Here is a 19,547-nt window from a genome sequence, read left to right as displayed (position 1 = left end):
GTCATTCTGCCAGCTTTTCTTCGTGTTTATTATTGAATTGCCAACTTATTGTAAAACATTTCAACTTAAGTTTGTCGTCAGTGCCCATATCGTTATTTTTTCTTGTTAGGCTATTCGATGAGTTTGCTGAACAAAGTAAATAGTTCAACAGTAAACACAGCTGTTGTTACTTTTCGTCAAATTATATGAAGAACACGTTAGTGCATTGGCAGTTTACCTTTGTGTTACGAGTACATCAAAAACTCTTACACGTGCTCTCTTCAAACTTGCATAATTATTACTAAGGCTTTTTCCTCCAGTCTGGCAAGCTGCAAGTGTACAAGCTAACGAAGTGAAACATCTTTTTTCTAGAATATTTGTATCTGATATAATGTGTAAAAGATGCTGTATAAGAAGTTCAACCATATTTCTCAACCTGAACACACAACTCCACTGTATTGCGATTTTTGACGAATCTAGTTAACCTGCTAAAATTATATACTTCTTACAAACTGTATTTCGTAAGGGGGTATTCATAATTCGCGGGTTCGAATCCTCGTCACACCAATCATGCTCGCCATTTCAGTCGTAGGGGCGTTATAATGGTACGGTCAATCCCACTATTCGTTGGTAAGAGTAGACCAAGAGTTGGCGGTGGGTGGTGATGACTAGCTGTCTTCCCTCTAGTCTTACACTGCTAAATTAGGGACGGCTAGCGCAGATAGCCCATGTGTAGCTTTGCGCGAAATTCAAAATAAACAAACCAATCATAATTCGCGTTCCGTAACTACAAATACGCGCTTCGTATTTCGGGGCTATTTACGTTATAACAGTGATGGTCAAATCCAGCTATTCGGTCAAATAAGAATAGCCCAATAGTTTTCGGTGGGCCCTGTTAACTAGCTCCTTTTTCTGTAGGTTATTAGTTCAACAGTTATGGATGGATATGTGCAGCTTTCCGCAAAATTCTATTTATATATATATATGTGTGTATTATCTAACATTAGGTAATATGTTTTTATTGCAAGTCACAAAGCCAGAACACCTTCGAAGAAAACTTGGGAACTAGACTTCACTTGAAGCTGGACGGCTTCAGACATTCTTAAATAAGCAACAAGTGGACGTGTAACATCAAATCGATTTATTTCTTGCCTTCTGTGACTCTTAAGCCAATTTCTACATTGTGTAGGTCTAAATTTGAACTCTCGAAATGGTTATGAAAACATGTAGTGTAATAGACTCTGTAGATGTCGTAATATCGACATATGCTGAAGTTATTCATTTAATTTTTATCCATATTTATACAAAACTCTACTTCCTTTACGCTTTTTATTTTATTTCTGAAGATAAATTAGTAACATTAAACTGATTACAAAAACAAAACATATATACATTAAGGATTACACTTCTTTATTTTCGTTCTACATTCGTTAACAATCTTGTGGTTAATAAAAATATCTTGTTTTCAGCGAGAAGTATTTGTCGTAATAGTTGTTAAGTGAAATTAATGTAGTGACCACCAAACATCCTATTGATCTAAAATAAACCCTAGACTGCACAAAATTTTCAGTTTGCATACACTACAAATTTACACACAACGTTTATTCAGCATTTCTCATGGGAATAACGTGTAAATGGGTATTTTTTGCTATTTCGTGACACGGAAGATACAGAAGAGCTTGTTATTATTTTGGAGTTACCGTTCAAAACAAGGCCAGAATTATTAGTCACGTCTGCTAAATTTGAATGTCTACGAAAAGAGACAGTGGGGTTGGAGAATACAGTTACAGCTCCTGCACTCCACAACTATTGTTGTAGGACGCGTTTCGTCTAGGATTGTTGTATAATTTATTCGACCGAATATAGAACGAGTGTACATATCTTTCTTAACTGCTGCGTGTGCTATTCCACAGTATTTGAATTAATTTAATGGAACCATTTAATCAACTCATAAAGACAATGACTTGTTTGCGAACTGTATATATAAAGGACAGACAACTAGACTGGTATAACCTACTATATTAAAGTACTTCAAAGCATAATGTCTAGATCAGGTACAATACAATGTTACGTAATCGATTTTGGATGAATGGCATCATTGACTTAACTGAAACGTTTTTTATATAGCCTGTTGATAATTAGATGTACAGCTTCGTGTGAATAGACCTATTTTGTTATATCATCCCTTTTGTTTGATTCGGATACTGTATACACATCTTGGTTCGTAAAACTAAAAACAATTATCTAAGTTTTTAGTAACATCTCCATAAATGAAATGCGTATTTTTGACAATTGCAAACTTTTTGAAGAATTAATTAATTTGTTTATTCTCGATATATGTTTCATAAATAATAGAATAATACCAGATTAATCAAAATATCTCCAAATACTTAAGAACAGTTTTGTTTGGTTGGATATTCGCGCAAAGCAACACGAGGGCTGTCTGCGCTAGCTGTCCCTAATTTAGCAGTGTAAGACCAGAGGGAAGGTAGCTAGTCATCACCACCCACTAGCTAGCCCTCGAGTAGCTTTGCGCGAAATTCAAAACGACATCATTTGTGTGATTAGTATATGAATATTGGAACTGCGTTTCCTCTGAATTTCACTGTTTTTCTTTATTTCGTGACGATGTTTGTCTTCATGGGTTTTGCCTATAACCCAAAGCGTCTTCCAAGAGTCAAGGAAAAGTCCATACAAATTCGGTCCGTACGTTCAATACACTAAGTCTACTTTAAAAGAGAATGTGTAACTGATAATTGTGAAAAACATCTACATACTTAAAGCTCTTCCTTGTATCTTCTGTTCATAGATTTTTTGGAGCTTAATATTAGTTAATGGTGCTGAATTTTTCAAACATCTATGCCACCAGAGCAATTTACTACAACGCTTTACAAAGTTTGTTTATTCCAAGTGGTGTAATCTGATTCACCAGTCAAGGTCAATCAATAGCTTCAAGTGTCATGATAACGTTTAGCTCAAGGAGATATCTTCGTACAGGTACACAATCAGATGTGTACGTTATCACTTTGTACCGCTTTTCTTGGTAATTTTATATCACCTTTTCCTGTCCTTCCAGTAACCTCTGTTTAGATGATCTTTTATCATTTTTCCTATGTCATACATAAAAGTAAAGCATTTCGAAGACCAGATTTTTAACAAAGGAAAATGCTTATAAATTTTAAGTATAAATTGTATATACGTTTTGGAATATAATAGTTCGACTCTGTATTTACATCATTTCTGGACTTGCTGTAATCAGAGTATTTTTGAGATGAAAATTGTGAAAACTGGGTCTATTATATGTGTTTGAAAATAATCTTTCTTTTCTACTAGCGCTTTTACGAACATTGGTTCCTGTGTTTAAGGTCAAATGCCAAACTTTTAGGCTACTCAGATTCTCACAATATTGATATATGGACTATGTACTAAATTCGTCCGTAATGATTCTCAGGTCTTATTCAAGTGGAAACATTGTTACACATAAATCTTTTATACTGAAGTATCAAGAAAAACAAAGCCGATACATTTCTAATTACAGTTTTACAACAATTTAGCTGATTCTATCAATATTATTTTTTTGCATTAAAGTTTTTAATTTTTATTATATCTCATGGACGTGTAAACCATGTGAAAGTTGAGAAATGAAATATACGAATAAAATTAAATTATTTTTGTAACACATCTGAATTCAAACATTTTCTCGTGTCTTTGCAAGAAACTGTTGACCTTGTTTCATTTAAAACTTTTGTTTGCAGTAGTTCAGGGCAATAAAAGAAACGACCTCTGCATTTCAAAAGTTTAAAAATAAAGGTATTTATAAGAATATAAGAATTAAGTTTCTGAATAACAAACTCATTCAGTAAACTCATTTCACGTTAATTTTTTTTAGCATTAAAAATGCACTAACTTTCGTAAAAACCACTTAGTTATTTGAGCTATTAGGTTTCACATATTTGGGCTAGGTTTGGTGTAGTTCTAGAAAATTATGAAATTGCACAATCGCAAAACGTACATACACAACATACATTGAAATAAATATACCTTTACGTATTCTATGCAACTCGACTGATAGTTCAGCTTTTATATTTTATTTAAAATATACTAATGTTATGTAGTTTCATAAACTTTTTGGCTGTTTATATTGCGACAAAATGTGAAAAATGCTCTATTGCTGGTACCAAGACGTAAAACACGAGAAGAATGGCAGATTAATAAACCCGTATAGCCTGATGATACACAGTATTAACAGCTACAAACATTAAAATTAAATTAAAAATGAATATTGTACTTATGTATACACTCTTTCGTGCTAGTAGTAGTAGTTCGCCCAATGTCACGTGATCCCGCGTGGCGAGACGAGGCGGATGGCGCCAGTTAGGCCAGTACACTACAGGAAAGTTTCCTAGCAGGCTCCATCAAGTCTTTACGAGCTTACAGGCTTGGGTGCATTGTCGTATAGACAACATCCATGTGATGAAAGGTACCTGCACTTGGAGCAGCCAAGAAGACATTTCTAGTGATTTATTTGTATTGGAAATTGGATAGTTTCAATAATAAGGTTTATTGCATATGCGGGAAGAACTTGCTCTTCTTTACTCAGCCATTTTGTGGCTCAATCTACGTTTTCAGCGGAAAATCTCCAGATAGTATTCTTTAGGGACAATTTCTTCATCCTATTTATATCTATTAGCACAAGAGGGAAACTTCTTTCTGCATCTTTTAAGAATCTTTATCTTCCAGATCTGTTTACTTTCTTAACACGTAATGGCCAATGATATTTAAACTTGAATATGGTATACAATATAATAACTCATTCATTTACCAGCAACGAGAACATCTGTGCATTCATTGGTTATACGTTTCAAACAGAATACTAAAATACATATATTATTTTTGTTGTATTCAATATAAAATACAACTGTTGCATTTAAAGTGGAAGTGACTAGCTTATATTCATGGTATGACAAAAGTTACTAATTTTGTTGTCCTGCATTGTGAAATGACGGTCCTGAAAAATATAATTTTGTTTTTTGTCTGGTCATGGAAGATAATAATACAACAATGACATTAATTAAAAATAATTTTAAGCGAGTCTATCTTTTGGCTAAGTGTGATTTGTCCAGCGATTACTCAGCTGAGAATGTTTAATTGACTTTATAGTTGACATATCTGGATGTTAGTTTAAGCAATTCTATCTTTGTAGCTTCGTGAACTTGACAAAAAATATTCTTCAGCCTCGGATGGTCCTTACGAATATCCTGGCCCGGCATGGCCAGGTAGTTAAGGTGTTCGATTCGTGATCCGAGGGTCGCAGGTTCGAATCTCCGTCACAGCAAACACACTCCCCCTTTCAACCGTAGGGGTATTATAATGTGACGGTCAATCCCACTATTCGTTGGTAAAAAGAGTAGCCCAAGAGTTGGAGGTGAGTGGTGGGTGATAACTAGCTGCCTTCCCTCTAGTCTTACACTGCTAAATTAGGAATGGCTATCATAGATAGCCCTCGTATAGCTTTGCGCGAAGTCCAAAAACAAACAAACGAATATCCGTAGTTTCATCAGTATATAATTTCTTAGAATATTCGTAAAGAACAATAATTTGATAGCTTCAGATCCATTCAACAAAGAAATTCACAATTTACCCAACATACGATCGGTAACATCTGACCAAAGCAAGCTACTTACGTAAGTTAAAAGTGAAAATTACAAAACTACTTGTATATATATACGAACCTACGTAGGAGCATGTAATGCTATAAAATAAGTGAAAACAATTTTTTAATAATAAAAAGCATCGGTTCTTCAATTACATACTTTGGTTCTTATAAATATTTTCGCTTTAAATCATATGTTCAGGAATGTAAATAAACATAATATTTATGACTCGATAGTTCCATGGCTTACACAGTTATGGTAACTCTCACAACATAAACATTAACTCAACACTTACAGCATTGTTTGCGTTTCTAAAGGCTTTCTAATTTTCCTTTTGCTTTAAGGTATATGTCATACGTGGTCCTTATCCCTATACATCAGTGGTTCCCAAACTTTTTCAGCTTGTTACCCAATTTAACATGCCACATTAAGCATGTTACCCCTTTCACAAAATGTTTTCAACATTGATATATATGGCTAAATTAAACTAGAGATGTATTGCACTTTATTTATTACACTTTATTTATTTACAATTTATTTATATAATTTATTTACACTGAATTACACTTTTAATTATTGTATTTGATCATTGTGCATTTCTAATGAATATTGCCAAAGATGTCAAGAACATCAGTGGGATAGATGGAGTTGCATACTTGAAGCTAGTTTAGGAATTCTTGGCTTTGTGGTTGAAAGTGCCAGCCTGGCATCGTTTGCAACATTCAAGCGAGTCCTCTTTTTTGTTTTCATCCCCAGCACGGTTGAGAACCCTTTCTCGCACAGATACGTTGTTGAGAATGATACCAACAACTTCAAGGTTCTCTTGGACAAAGTTGGCGAGTCAGCTAGTTGTGAAATCCAAATGGAATCTGCATTTTGGTTTTGAAATTTGACTTTCAAGGCTTCATTTGCTCGCATTGTGATCTACTCCTCCTTTGCAAGGAAATCATCATCATGAATGGCCTCATCAGGTACAGAAAAGGGATGAATGATCCACTGAAGACTGGCTGTTTTTTAGGTCACTCTCTGGAAAGTAGTGCTGCATGCTTGTTTCAAGCCCCTTCAAATGGTCGCTCATCTCTTTGTTGATGGTCTGTAAAAGTGATCCAGTATCATAACTATTCTCCTCAACAAACTGATCTAGGGTGGGAAACTGAGCGATCACTCCTTTCTCCAAGCGTCGAATCCAGAGTCTCAGTTTTCCCAGAAATGCAGTCACAGTGTGATGGGCATCAATGACAGTCGTGTTTTGGCCCTGGAGTTGCAGATTATCACTGTTCAGCTCCGCAAATATGTCAGCCAAGTAACAAAGTCGAGCAAGCCACTCCTTATCAGTGAACTTGGTAGCAAAAGGAGATTCTTCTTGTTTCAGAAATTCCTGAAGAGCCGTTCGGAGCTCAATGACTCGACGTACAACCTTGCCTCGTGACAACCAGCGAACATCGGTGTGGTAGAGCAGAACTTGATACTGCTCTCCCATTTCCTTGCACAGCTCCCTGAATATGCGCGAATTCATATCCCTGGACTTGATGAAATTGACGATTTTCAACACATCTTCAAACACTAATTTCAGATTACCAGGCAGGCTTTTTTGATCCAAGGGAGTACCGATGAATGATGCAATGATCTACAGAAATTTCTGGATTCACAGCATGTATGAGGCCCCGTAATCCACGATTACGACCCATCATCGACGGTGCTCCATCGACGGAGACCTAGATTAAAAAAGAAAAACTATTATAGATTGCGTCAGTTAGTCATTCTTACTTATCTTTTGCGTTATAATTATATGGTTTTAATTTAATTTAATTTATTTTAGTACTTTAGTATTTCAGTACGACAGGCACGATACTTTTTTGTGAATTATGTATAAAATATTAGCTACACTACAGCTACTTGTACAATAAATAAAACTATATGACTATATTCCATGTAATTCATTGTATTTATACTAATCTAGACTTTATATAAACATCTCTCCCTACCTGTTGAACGCTGTTCCAATCCAATCCATTCGTGGTAAAGAAACTGTTGATGATATTGAAGATATCTTCTCCCTTCGTGGTTGTCAGCAGATCTTCGTATAATAGGAACTCTTCTTTGATCTTGTCCTGGTGGACGTAACGAACGAACCCAAGGAGAACAGCACAACTGGCTACGTCACACGATTCATCAAATTGCAAGGAGAATTTGCTATATGAGCTTTCCTTGATCTCTGTTGTAACTTGGGACAGAATATCTGATGCCATGTCATCGACTCGTCGGCGGATTGTGTTGTTTGATAGAGATATGACACTCAGTTTCTTCGCTTGATCCTCCCCCACATAATCAGATTCTCTGCAATGATGTGGCATTTTTGTTGTTCAGCAACTTTATATGCAACAAAGTAAGATGCTTCGACCGCAGCTTGAAGCTTTTGGGCTTGAATTCCAGATGAACCGAACTGGATATTCTTCAGTGCTACAGCCCGGCGCTGAAAATAAGCCTGATCCTCATTTTGAAGATTTGGATGGCACTTCTGGAGGTGAGCTGAGAGTTTTGATGGCTTGAAGCTTTCATTTGTCAACACTTTGTGACATACTACACATTGTGGCCGATCCTTTCCACCAGAAGGTAAATTCACAAAGCCATAGCGAAGAAAGGCGTCAGAGTAGGTGCGCTTTTTAGACATTTTATTGTTTAATCTGCAGAAAAAAGAAAAAGAAAAACTGCATAAAAAAGTGTGAACAATGTGAACTTATTATTTATTTTTTCATGGCATTCTAGATAGCATTAAAAGAGCTTATTCAGCATAGGAATGATGTAATAGTAGGTAAATACTAACTATACTGCACAGGGCAGTACACATACATACCAGGTTTTGTCTACCTCGGCTGATGCTCACATAGAAACTGACAGTGTGAAATTGAGGCAACCCCAGGCAGTGAGTGACGCGTACTGGACACGTCGATGAGTCATCAGGGTTACTGAGTGACTTGTGTTCTGAAGCATACTTGTCAAAATACTTTTAGGTTACCACACACTTAGATACATATTTTTTCTTTTCTACAACTGTATATTAGTTTTTGATGTTTATTGTTATTTGGTTTAACTTTATTACATACTTAAAATAGGCTTAATTTACAACTTTACATACTAAGACTAAGTTAACATTAATCCTAATACCAGCTACCTCAATGTTTTCTTGATTTTCAGAATTTTAACTTTTTTTCTGTCACCCCTCCATTACCCCCGATAAATTGTTAAATTACCCCCAAGGGGTAATTTACCCCCAGTTTGGGAACCACTGCTATACATAAACAAGCAAAGAAACCTAATAGATCTAACAGTTAAATGTATGTTAATCAAGAATGGCTATGATGTATATTAATTTACTTTTTCATTACATCATCGACGTACGTACTTTAAAAAACGGAGTAGTACAATCAGTTCGGTTACACAAATCATGACAGCTCGTAATTTCCAATATTTTTTAAGAAGCATTAGTGATATATTTAACAAAGATTAGATTTTAAGAAATCGTTTTTGAGAAAACCAAAAGTAAACTTATTATGTGGAACTTAACAACATAATGATAATATATAATATAACTGCTTGAGAAGAGAAGAAATACTAATGGTGTGAAACTAATAATTAATTATTGCTTATTCAGGTATTTATGGGGAAGAAAGATCAAAGAAAACTACGTTTGGGCAGATTGAATTTCAATTATTTAGACAATAATTCATCAACTTATATAGTCAATACTACTGGAGTCTGTCTGTGCAACTTGACATTGTCTTTCTCCTCTTAGAATTCGATTAATCACACGTGAATTGGCATCAGTATTTCAAGAGCTTAATCAGCTTACAAACCATGTGACATGAATACGTCCTCCAGGAAATAATAGAATAATTTCAGCGTACAAGAATGGCTTCAGTAGACTTCTGATGTTTCAAACAGATAATGTATCTCCATTAAAACACTTATCAGTACTTGAGGACGGTGAAATAGCCTATAAAATGGGCAAGAAATAATGGTTTACTTTGTTATATAGGGTATAAACTCTGAGTAAAACAAAACAAAAAGAGCAAATCGGCATACACGTGTGTGAAATGACATGACTAACAAGAGGGGGGCTTGCCAGGATATTAAAAGCAAAGCAAAAGTTTGATTACAAAGCAAAATCTGTTTCAACATATGCAGTGAACAAAATACGATATTTTTTATAATGAAGTAAGAAACTGGATATGTTGATCCAGTTCTAAGTTCAGATACCCCAACATGACACACAGGACACAAAGCTTACAATGGTGATCAAGAAAATGTTCGAGACTTATTACTTGCTAATAATAATGAACAGTCAGTTATACAAAATGCAGAGAGAGAGAGAAACCAACTGAATTTATGTAATTTTTCCATGTGAGATTCATAATGGTTAACATCTCTATCGAACAGGGAATTTTGAAAAGTTGGGATAAAATTTTTCTACCTACGACAAAAATGGGATTAAATAAAAGCACATTAGTTACATTTCACATATGGAATTTATGAATAATAAATTCTTCTTTTGGAATCTAATATGAAGAACTCTTTAAAGTGAATGCTGTTTTGTAGATCTAGAATGATAGATAAGTAAGTTTCCTATCTACATCGAAAATGAAGGTTATGTATGTATCTACTCGCAATAAGATCATTATTTTAAACACATTTTACGAGTTATTCTTGAGGAATACGGTATATATTTATATCTGGAGTTAGTAACTCAGAAAATAAAATCACTATTTATACTGAAGTGTTTGACTTATTAATAAAATCGGGTTTCTACTTCTAAGGATATGATTTCTAAATCTATGATAAAAGATAAAATGTTCTTATCATCAAGGTGATAAAACCCAGGAAGAATAAAATTTCTTGACGAAGATATTTGGGGTAAAAAAAAAATGTAAGAGGTACAATTTCTCAACTATACCCTCTTTCATCCATGGAACTTGTTCATATAACCACTTATTAAGGGGCCACGCGAGATATAACAAGATTCGTAAAAACAAACGGAAAAGAACAACGTGTCTTGAACGAAGAACGAAAAACAATTGCAATTAATATGTGGTGTAGATATTGACTTAAAAATGGCACTTTCTTAGTATTAATAAATTTCCAGAAAAATCATAGATTAGGGTCTACTCGCCATTTTGTTTTGCAATATTTTCAGAAGAACTACTGAAGAATTGATTTTCACTGAAGCTCTTTCCACTTAAAATTTGTTTAGATTCAAGAATAACCAATTATCTCGTAAGTTTTTGTGAAGAAAAATTTTGTTGTCGTTTTGTAGCGTGTTACTGGAGAAAAAAATTGGAGTATTTTCCAATCAGTGATGAATACTACATATTGGTAAGAATGCGCTTTCCTTCCTGTCTTATAAGAACGATTATCATAATAAGTTGTAGTTTTGTTCGCTTATTCTCATGTTATTTAATAACACTAAAGAACGAATACAACACTTAGAATGATTTACATTCGGCTTCGCATGTCTTGGTGGTTATGACGCTTGACTCACAATCGGCAGTTCGCGGTTTCGAATCTTCTCACCGAAATTATTCGCTTTTTCAATGACAGAGATGTTATAATGTTACGATCAATTGTACGTTTTGTTGGTAAAGATTAGCCTAGGAGTCGGCTGTGGGTGATATTGACTAAATGCCTTCTCTCCAATGTATCAACTGGGGAGCTTGGATGTCTTCGAATAGCTCGTAAAAAATCTATAAACAAAAGAAAAAATGCAGTTTTTTTTTCGTTGACGCTGCAACTGCTTTACCCGCTCTTGGAACAAGGAAATTAACTGCTGGTTCACCACTAATCTGAATGATAAAAAAGTTAATTCAACGAAAATTATAAAACCAAATAGACGGTGCTATAACTTAATAAAATAAACTCAGCCGTGGGGGCGTTATAATGTAACGGTCAATCCCACTATTCGTTAGTAAAAGAGTAGCTCAAGAGTTGGCGGTGGGTGGTGATGACTAGCTGCCTTCCCTCTAGTCTTACACTGCTAAATTAGGGACGGCTAGCACAGATAGCCCTCGAGTAGCTTTGTGCGAAATTCCAAAACAAACAAACAATAAGCTCTATTGATAATTCATACCCGTAAAAAATCTAATTTGTAAGTGACATAAAGTAAAATTAATGATAATTACAGTTATTTAATATAGCTTACCCTGTAATAGTCGTTGTTCAGGAAAGTTGATTATATAAATAGCGTCTTGACCCCTAATCTGTCTGTCATATCCCAGTCGATTTGATCAGCCTTACTATTTGGCCAAAGGCCCTGTCGGCACCAGATATGGCACATGTAGTATGTTTAATATAGTTTTTTTTTTACTTTCATTTAAGTTATTCGAGCTAATACCTGGTTTGTTTTAATGACGGAAAGTAAATAGTTCGAAACGTAGAATGTAATATCTGTGTTTTGAACATGTATATTATATTGGCGTTTATGTTATGCCTATTTTCGTTACTTGTAGAACAGTGTGTTTTCGTACTGAGCAGGTAGACGACGAAAAAGTAAAGTGTTTACTAATTGTGGGTTTTCTCTTATAAGTTGTATTTTTTGCAAGTAACGTAAAGCGTGTGCCTGTGTGATATATAAGTGTATTTGCTTAAATATATTAAATATTCATAAAAAAATAGTTGACTTGTTAATTTAAAGGTTATGGCAGATGGTTTCATCTGTTATTGAAATTCCAGTGCGTGTTTTTCAGTTTATAGTAGCTTAAAAAGTACGTTCAATTTAAAGAACTTGATACTTATCAATATAATGCGGAAGTGTATAATGACAGAAGCCTTTTCAAATAAAACTAGAATAGAAGCAGAAGCAAAAGAAAGGCGAAATGAAAATCTACTTTGACTCGAAGCAGACGTATCGATCGGGCAGTGCCGTGTCTCGCAACGCACGTGACCCGACTACTACGTAACCAGTTGTCTGGCGCTTCGGGCGTGGTGTGATCACGTGTTTGCACTCGCGCTTGCTTCCACTGATCCACACCATCTAAAATGCTTGTGGCGTGGCGTGACGATGATGCATCACTAAATATGATATCCCAAAGATTGTGCAATACCATTTTGTTTTTTTGTGATCTTACACAACTTATCACTGGCGTACATATCATTTGGATTCAGTACTGCTATAATAATATGGTATTTATTTATACTGAGCACCAAACTTCACAACTGGGCTATCTGTCCTGTGCTCACTGCCAGTATAAAAATCCCATTTTTAATATTATAAGTCCTCAGACTCACCGCTAAGCCACTATGGGCTCTCTAAATGCTAATTGTCGTGTAGTATTTTATATATTTTAATGTAAACACATTCAAAGTATTGTTTACTTTATCGTAAAGTGTTGCTTAAAAATCGAAGCATTGGATAACCTAAGAGTCACCCTGAAGCAATGGTTTACACTAAGTATCAGACATGTGGTCTTTGTGTTTCAATAAACTTATACCTTAATTTTTTTCTTGAGACGATGTTTTGGCTTTGGGAGTTTTACGATCAAGACGGAAGTTCATCAAATGAAGTACATCACATCGTAACAAATGACAATTTATCACGTTACCATTTTAACCGTGCAATATTGTTTCATTTTTAACAGCTGTCAAAAATTCATGCTTCATTTTTTTCTTTTGAAAATTGAGTGATAAAAATTCAAGCTCTTCCGAAATTATGCATTTCGAATTACTGATGGAGTCCGTATAATTAGCTTTTTAAACACGGTTATCTACATTATCTTATGCACTAAATTGCTTATATGGCTACGACTTCATTGGTTACGTAGTTCATAATAACTTGAGCCATATAAAGAAATTTAAAAAAAATATTACCATCGCAACTGCGGTTAATGTCTCTGATGTTGAAGTCTCCTGTGTACGTTACGTAGTAAATTGGTGATATTATCGAATTTGTTTGACTGTTCTTAAAACTGAGGAACCGGATCAGACCAAGAAGTAAAGGTGCCGGACTGCGAATCTTGGGATTCGTGTACCATTTCGCTGCAGTAAAATTACTTTTGCACTTTAGAGCCATGGGTGTGTCGTAAGTGACGGTTAAATCTCGCAATTCGCTTGGAGTAATCCGATAGTTAACTCAGTAAAGAAACGGTTTGACCCAAGATAAATCAGTACAGAAATAATTTCAAAAGTTTTTAGTTCACAACCAAGTTAACCCATTGACTGCTGTTTCGGTACAGTTCACTTCCGGTAGTTAAATGCGAAAGTGCTGTATACAGTGTACAGCTCGCAAAATTTCCGAGCACATTTAGAACAGCCGCATTTAAAGGGTTAACTCGCGAATTTGGGGGAATATAAATAGAGGTAGATTTTTTCTATAATTTCAGTCGCTGCTTCGTGAACTGTATTGGTTCACAAGAAAATTCAATGGAACCATTTATCTTACGAGGAAAGAAAACTAATTTTTCTGTCAACAAGTACAAGAAACAGCGAATGTACTGAACGAGAAACTGCAGACTACAGGAGTTGAAACAAATATTTATCCAGAGACATGGGTGTTATTATTACACCAATAGATCACACGTGTATAGCGAAGATAGTAATATTTTGGAAATGGTACTAATTTGTCGGTGCTGTTGCGCTATCATGCAGTACCCGAATCATTCAATATATATTTAACACCCAAACCGAAAACAAAAGTCTAATAAAACAAGATATATGTGAAACAAAGCTGAAACTGGGTGTGGAGGTTTGTTATAATTTTTTTTTCATGCAATTCTTGATTACGACACCACATCAAAGGTATTTTTTGGTCTTGGGAAAAGCGTAATATTAAAAAACGTTAAAAATATGGTCCTTAATTTAGGAAGTTTGTTACTATTTTCAACAAGAATCCTAAGGATTGAACACAAGAGGGAATAATTTTATCTGGATAATCCGTCCCAACTGTGCTTTTATAAAGGTAATTCAGAAAAAGTGCTAGACAAACTAACTGTATGTGATCATATTTGTTGATAAAACTGACAAAATCACAAGTTGTTTCTTAACCCTGAAGCCATTACTCCAGTCATTAAATATCAGTATAAGATACAGTTTTACGGAATGATTGAGATGATGAGTTAGTATTACTAATGATATAATTACACTGCACAACAGTTTTTTTTTTTAAGTTTTGCCTCCTGAAAAGTTTTTGCTGATTGTAACAGGTACCGGGTGGGTATGCACAAATATAGTTTTGGTTTTGCTTTATCACGTAGGAACTCTGAGAAATAGACAGTTAACTGCTTACCGGCAATAACGTATTTAATTGCGTTTATGTTTCTAATACGCTATTAAGTTCAACATAATTAAAAGTGTTTTGCTCCTGATTTTCGTTTGTATTAAATGTCCGTTGCATCACGTTGCAGTGTCCAACAGTAGTCAGCAAGCATTGACGAATTCCAGTTGCCCTGATATCGTTTTTCCATTGTACCAGAACTGAAGATTTCGATGAAATGGTACGTGATGGGCAAATTTGGATGTGATTTTCGTGATCAGCAGCCAAAAATCTATAAGGAACACCAAACAGCGTTCAAGATGCAAAAACATGGTGTGCAGTGCATACATATATAATCGAATTTCGGATATTAGTTTTGTAATAGAGGTGTGGTTCTTTTTATCTTTTGCATAAGTCAACAATAATTTCACATACTAATTTACCATAAACTGAATACACAAATGAAACTGCGTCGATTAACAGAACACCAAAAAGTCTGTGACCATATCCTTATCAGTATCTGTATTTATTGTAATCTGTTTTTAATTATTTTGGGAACTCCCACTAGTTTAACAATTACCATGCACAACGATCGTGTAGAATACGAGCAAGAAACTACTTTTTTTCACTTCTCAGTTGTTCGATAATGTGTTCACAGCTGGCTAATACTGACTTCATCTCTGTTTGTTGTTGTTGTTTTCGAATTGTGTTTTAGACATAAATCGTGCTTTCGTACTCGGCAAAACAGTTACGAGTGATAGGCTTGAGGAAACCTGCTTCAATAAGATAAATAGGAAGTAATAAGCAACTTATATTAAAGTTTTAGTCTTGTATCATTCGGTGGATGTGAGGAGTTGCGAATCTTTCTCACCTGGTGTCTAAGAAAATAAATAAAATAAAAAGTATTGGACACGCACAAAACAAAACAAAACAAAAAAGGATGAGGAACACAGTCCTATGGAACTTCCAGGCAATGTTGTAATACATATACATCTGTTGTAGATATGGTTTTAAAGTAATTATTAATTACACTTCATATATATTTTAGTAACACCTTTTCCTTATTCACTTACACAAATATACACTTAGAATTTTCTGTAATTTTATATCACATGACCACTTGAATGAAAAGTATGTTTTTATAAATCACTGTGTTACTTTAAAAAAAAAAGTTTAGTAAAGAAAAAGAATATATGCGCCGATTTAATTTTTTAATGTTTCCAAGACATTCTGAACTTCGGTAAGGTTAAACGAAATAATAATATAGAAATAAATAGCGAGAAACGCAATTTTGTATTACTAGTCACTACCCTAAGAATCTGATTTTTAAATGACTTAATGTGGTTCACACCATAACAGTCGTTCTTTATGAAAACTGATGATATTAATAGATTCTATTTCTATCGCATCACAGCTGGCGTATGAATCCGAGTATTGGGCAAAAAGACCTCGTCAACACTGGATACGACTGGATGTACTACTATTGACAAAATATAATATATTCTTCTGTGCTTCATTTAACTCAAAAGTTCTTCGAATTGCTATAGCTGATACACACACCGTTACAAATTCTGCAGCATCGTAAAAGGCTTAGAAGTATCAGTAACATTTTCTCGAAGTTTTTGTAGGGAATGTAATAAGAATGGTGCATCAAATCGCCACGCTTGCTAGCGAACAGTTTATAATGATAAGATGGTACTTAGCTAATTAACGTTTACTGTGGTTAAGATTGCGAGTTCGCGATGTTTTTTTTCTATTTTGATCGATATTTTAAATTTGGATTAATGTCAGCAAATCTGATTTATAATGAATTTTGCTGAACTGGTATATGTAGCTGCTGGTGATTCTAGTGAAGAGCGGATATTCGAGTAGATTTTTACATCAGTTTCTACTTTACATTTGTACCAAATGTTCATGTGACTTATAATACACCGAGTAAAATGAAAATGGTATACTTTACTTAATTTCGCACTGTAATCAGTTATTAATTGTCACAATGTATATTCCATAATTAAGCATAAATCGTCAAAATAAGAAATATATTACGTAAATTTTCAATTTGTGAAACTAGGATGATGTCTTAAATATTTACCGTTACACACAATGTAATAACTAATTATCATCATGAAGGAATTACTTTTTTGCAACTTCTTCATCCCGTGAACAATTATGACACAAATGGAGCCTGAGAGAGAGATGTTTTATAGTTCACGCGCTTAAGACAGTGCCTTTTATCGCTTAATTTAGTCACTGCTACAAAAACAGAGGTAAACCTTTTTCTTGCCTTGCATCTTGAAGACCACTTAAGGCCCATATTTTTATATAGGATCATTATTATTTTTATTTTTTGCATTTGATGAAACCTTATTTCCTGTAACATGTAAAATAAGTGCAAGGTTAAAACAATTGTTCACAGTCTTTGACCTAATGAGAACAACCATATATTTATCACTTTTGAAACGGTTTACGACTATCTCTTAGCATGTTAAAATGTGCGATTCAAACCATCGAACTAACTATAAAGTTTATTGGTATGGCTCTAAACGTCCTCAGAGGTTTTTAAATAAACTAAATCTAATTGTTTATGTTTGTAGTACAAACAAACATGAATAACTATGAGGAAAAGGATCAGTTATTGGACTATTACACAGTATTTATAAATTATTCCTTTTTTATCAAAAAGACTAGAAGTTTTAGGCTCCTTAGCCTAGTAGCTTCTTCAGGTGGAACAGACGTGAACGTTTTTTTACAGTATTATTATTCACACGTGTCACGTAGCAGCAATGCAGGAAAATGAAGCAACTTTTAAATTGTGTGTACATTTTAAACAATAATACATGTACATAAATATATATTAATACTACCTTGCTAAATCGGTAATATGTATTATTAACAACTAAAAGAAATCACAGATAGTCGAATTCTTTATTGTTTCCATTGCTAATATCCTTTGTTTTTTGTTGACAAAGGTAAGTAAACAAGCATTGATTGCAGATCAGATTTTTTTCTGTAAACACTCCAAGGCTGTTCACCGTATGGACTACAATGGTAACCGCCTTTTAAATTTTTCGCACGTTTTTGTAATTCAGAGTTATCTATCATCTTAAGGTTACACAAACTTCTGATGGTTTTATTGTCTTCAAATGTTTACATGTTCTACAGTAATCCCCGGATGTTGAGTGCGAAAGTGAAATCCATTTTTACCCATCAGGTGTAAGTTTTTAACAAAACGTTATACATACTTTTACACAAGTGAATGATTTTCACAAAAATCGAGTTACATTTTGTTATGCGATATGAAAGTCTTATCGATCGTTCTAGAACCCACGTGAAACATACCGCTAGTATATAAACGGTTAACAAGCCGTATTTCTGGATGGTATTTTTTTGGGCGTACACTTTTACGTTATTCTTTTTGCTTTTCATTATTTATTCGTCTTTATGACAACAAGAGGTTGTGCAAATGACCCAGATATGTTCTATAATATTTGCGATAAATATGTCGTACATTTGAACTAAGTAAATGTTTTACCTCCTGATTTCTAAAAAGTACTTGACAGGAAAAAAATGAATATTTTCGAAATCTGCTGTAGCTGAATTATGTAAAATTTGTTATTAAAAACAAAGCAACTTCTATAAAGTTTAAATTCGCAGGCCTGTTATGATTTTTGTCCATAGCAGGAATCGCTACAGCAAAAGTTATTAATGTTGAAGTTTTTGACATTCATATTCCTTAATACGAGTACAAACTGGATGTTTGGTTTCACCTATATTCTGTGTTTCATACTGGGTTGTGTTTTTATACCACGTTTTTGTGAGTATATTTTGGAATAGGGAGTTTATATGTTGAGAGAATATTACTTGAAGAAGTAATGTTTTTGAAAACTGTTTTTGTTAAGTTATCGAAATTTTCGTTTTTCTTATGGTCCTCGTTTTTTTCAGTAAATGGGGCTGTTTTTCGTCAGAATAGTTTGTTTCACTTAGAGTGGGTTTGAGTAAGTTTGGTGGACAGTCGCTTGTTATCAAAATGACCTTAAGTTCATTTAGTTCTAAAGTGACTTAATGAATGTTATGAATGACGCTTGTTGGTGGTTAGACTTGAAATTTAAAGGCATGTTTCTGTTGGGTTTTTTATACTTTTTTATGGTTGTATATATTTAATTTATTTTTTCAGTTTGGAAATGAACATGTGTATAACCTTATCACATTTGTCGTTTTCGAAAGCGATTATAAACTGGACTGACTAGCCTTGAAAACGTAATATATTTTAAAAGTATTTAGTCCATAGACTGAGCACATCGTCCGCATATATAAAGGTTGTGAGGGAGACCGATACATCAGTGGCACTTTGAGCTATTGAATATAGATATATGCAACCATTAGAGGTAAGCTTAACCCCCACTTGTTCTGAAGTAACAATTATTTTCAGTGACAATAGTCGGCATAGGTTTAAAGTTGTTTTAATTGCATGAACTGAGAATTTGGTTCTGATTTGTTTGAATCTAGTAACCATTTTTTATCACTGGAGTTGCTTTTCTGATTGTATTTCTTGTAAAGATGTAACAACATCGACGTTTGTTACAGCCTCGTTATTGATTGTGAATGTTTCTTAATGGCGTCAGGGAACTGAGTTGAATTGTTAGAAGAAAATGTAGAAGTAATATTGACAATTTTAA

The 19,547-nt window shown here is 34.2% G+C and overlaps 2 protein-coding genes across 9 annotated transcripts in view; one reads left to right on the top strand and one right to left on the bottom strand.

Annotated features, from left to right (window-relative positions):
• The window catches only part of mbl (splicing regulator muscleblind), a 200,114-nt gene that overhangs the window by 102,159 nt on the left and 78,408 nt on the right, over positions 1 to 19,547 (top strand). The window contains exon 1 of one of the 7 annotated variants that reach the window (XM_076480204.1): positions 19,227 to 19,256. The exons of the other annotated variants lie outside the window; for them this stretch is intronic. Within the exon in view, the coding sequence (XP_076336319.1) occupies positions 19,242 to 19,256 (15 nt within the window). The 5' untranslated portion in view covers positions 19,227 to 19,241. Of the gene's footprint in view, positions 1 to 19,226; positions 19,257 to 19,547 lie in introns of those variants that run through there. 7 annotated transcript variants of the gene reach the window in all.
• On the bottom strand, positions 5,710 to 9,593 carry LOC143239283 (protein FAM200A-like). 2 transcript variants are annotated; one of them, XM_076480210.1, is made up of 3 exons: positions 8,488 to 9,593; positions 7,619 to 8,317; positions 5,710 to 7,348 (listed from the first exon to the last, which is right to left on the bottom strand). In XM_076480210.1, the coding sequence occupies exons 2-3, from the start codon at positions 7,985 to 7,987 to the stop codon at positions 7,208 to 7,210; spliced, it is 510 nt and encodes a 169-aa protein (XP_076336325.1). In that variant the 5' UTR covers positions 7,988 to 8,317; positions 8,488 to 9,593; the 3' UTR covers positions 5,710 to 7,207. The 2 variants fall into 2 exon arrangements, with proteins under 2 accessions (XP_076336325.1, XP_076336324.1); XM_076480209.1 differs by having other exon boundaries at positions 5,712 to 7,348; positions 8,488 to 9,586.

Source organism: Tachypleus tridentatus, chromosome 13 (genome assembly GCF_004210375.1).
Source record: "Tachypleus tridentatus isolate NWPU-2018 chromosome 13, ASM421037v1, whole genome shotgun sequence".
In the NCBI taxonomy this organism is placed as follows: Eukaryota; Metazoa; Arthropoda; class Merostomata; order Xiphosura; family Limulidae; genus Tachypleus; species Tachypleus tridentatus.
This window is presented reverse-complemented; position numbering and strand designations above follow the sequence as displayed.

Excerpts from the sequence above, each read along its gene's own strand:
- LOC143239283 (XM_076480209.1), bottom strand. The coding sequence starts at position 7,149 with ATGAATTCGCGCATATTCAGGGAGCTGTGCAAGGAAATGGGAGAGCAG.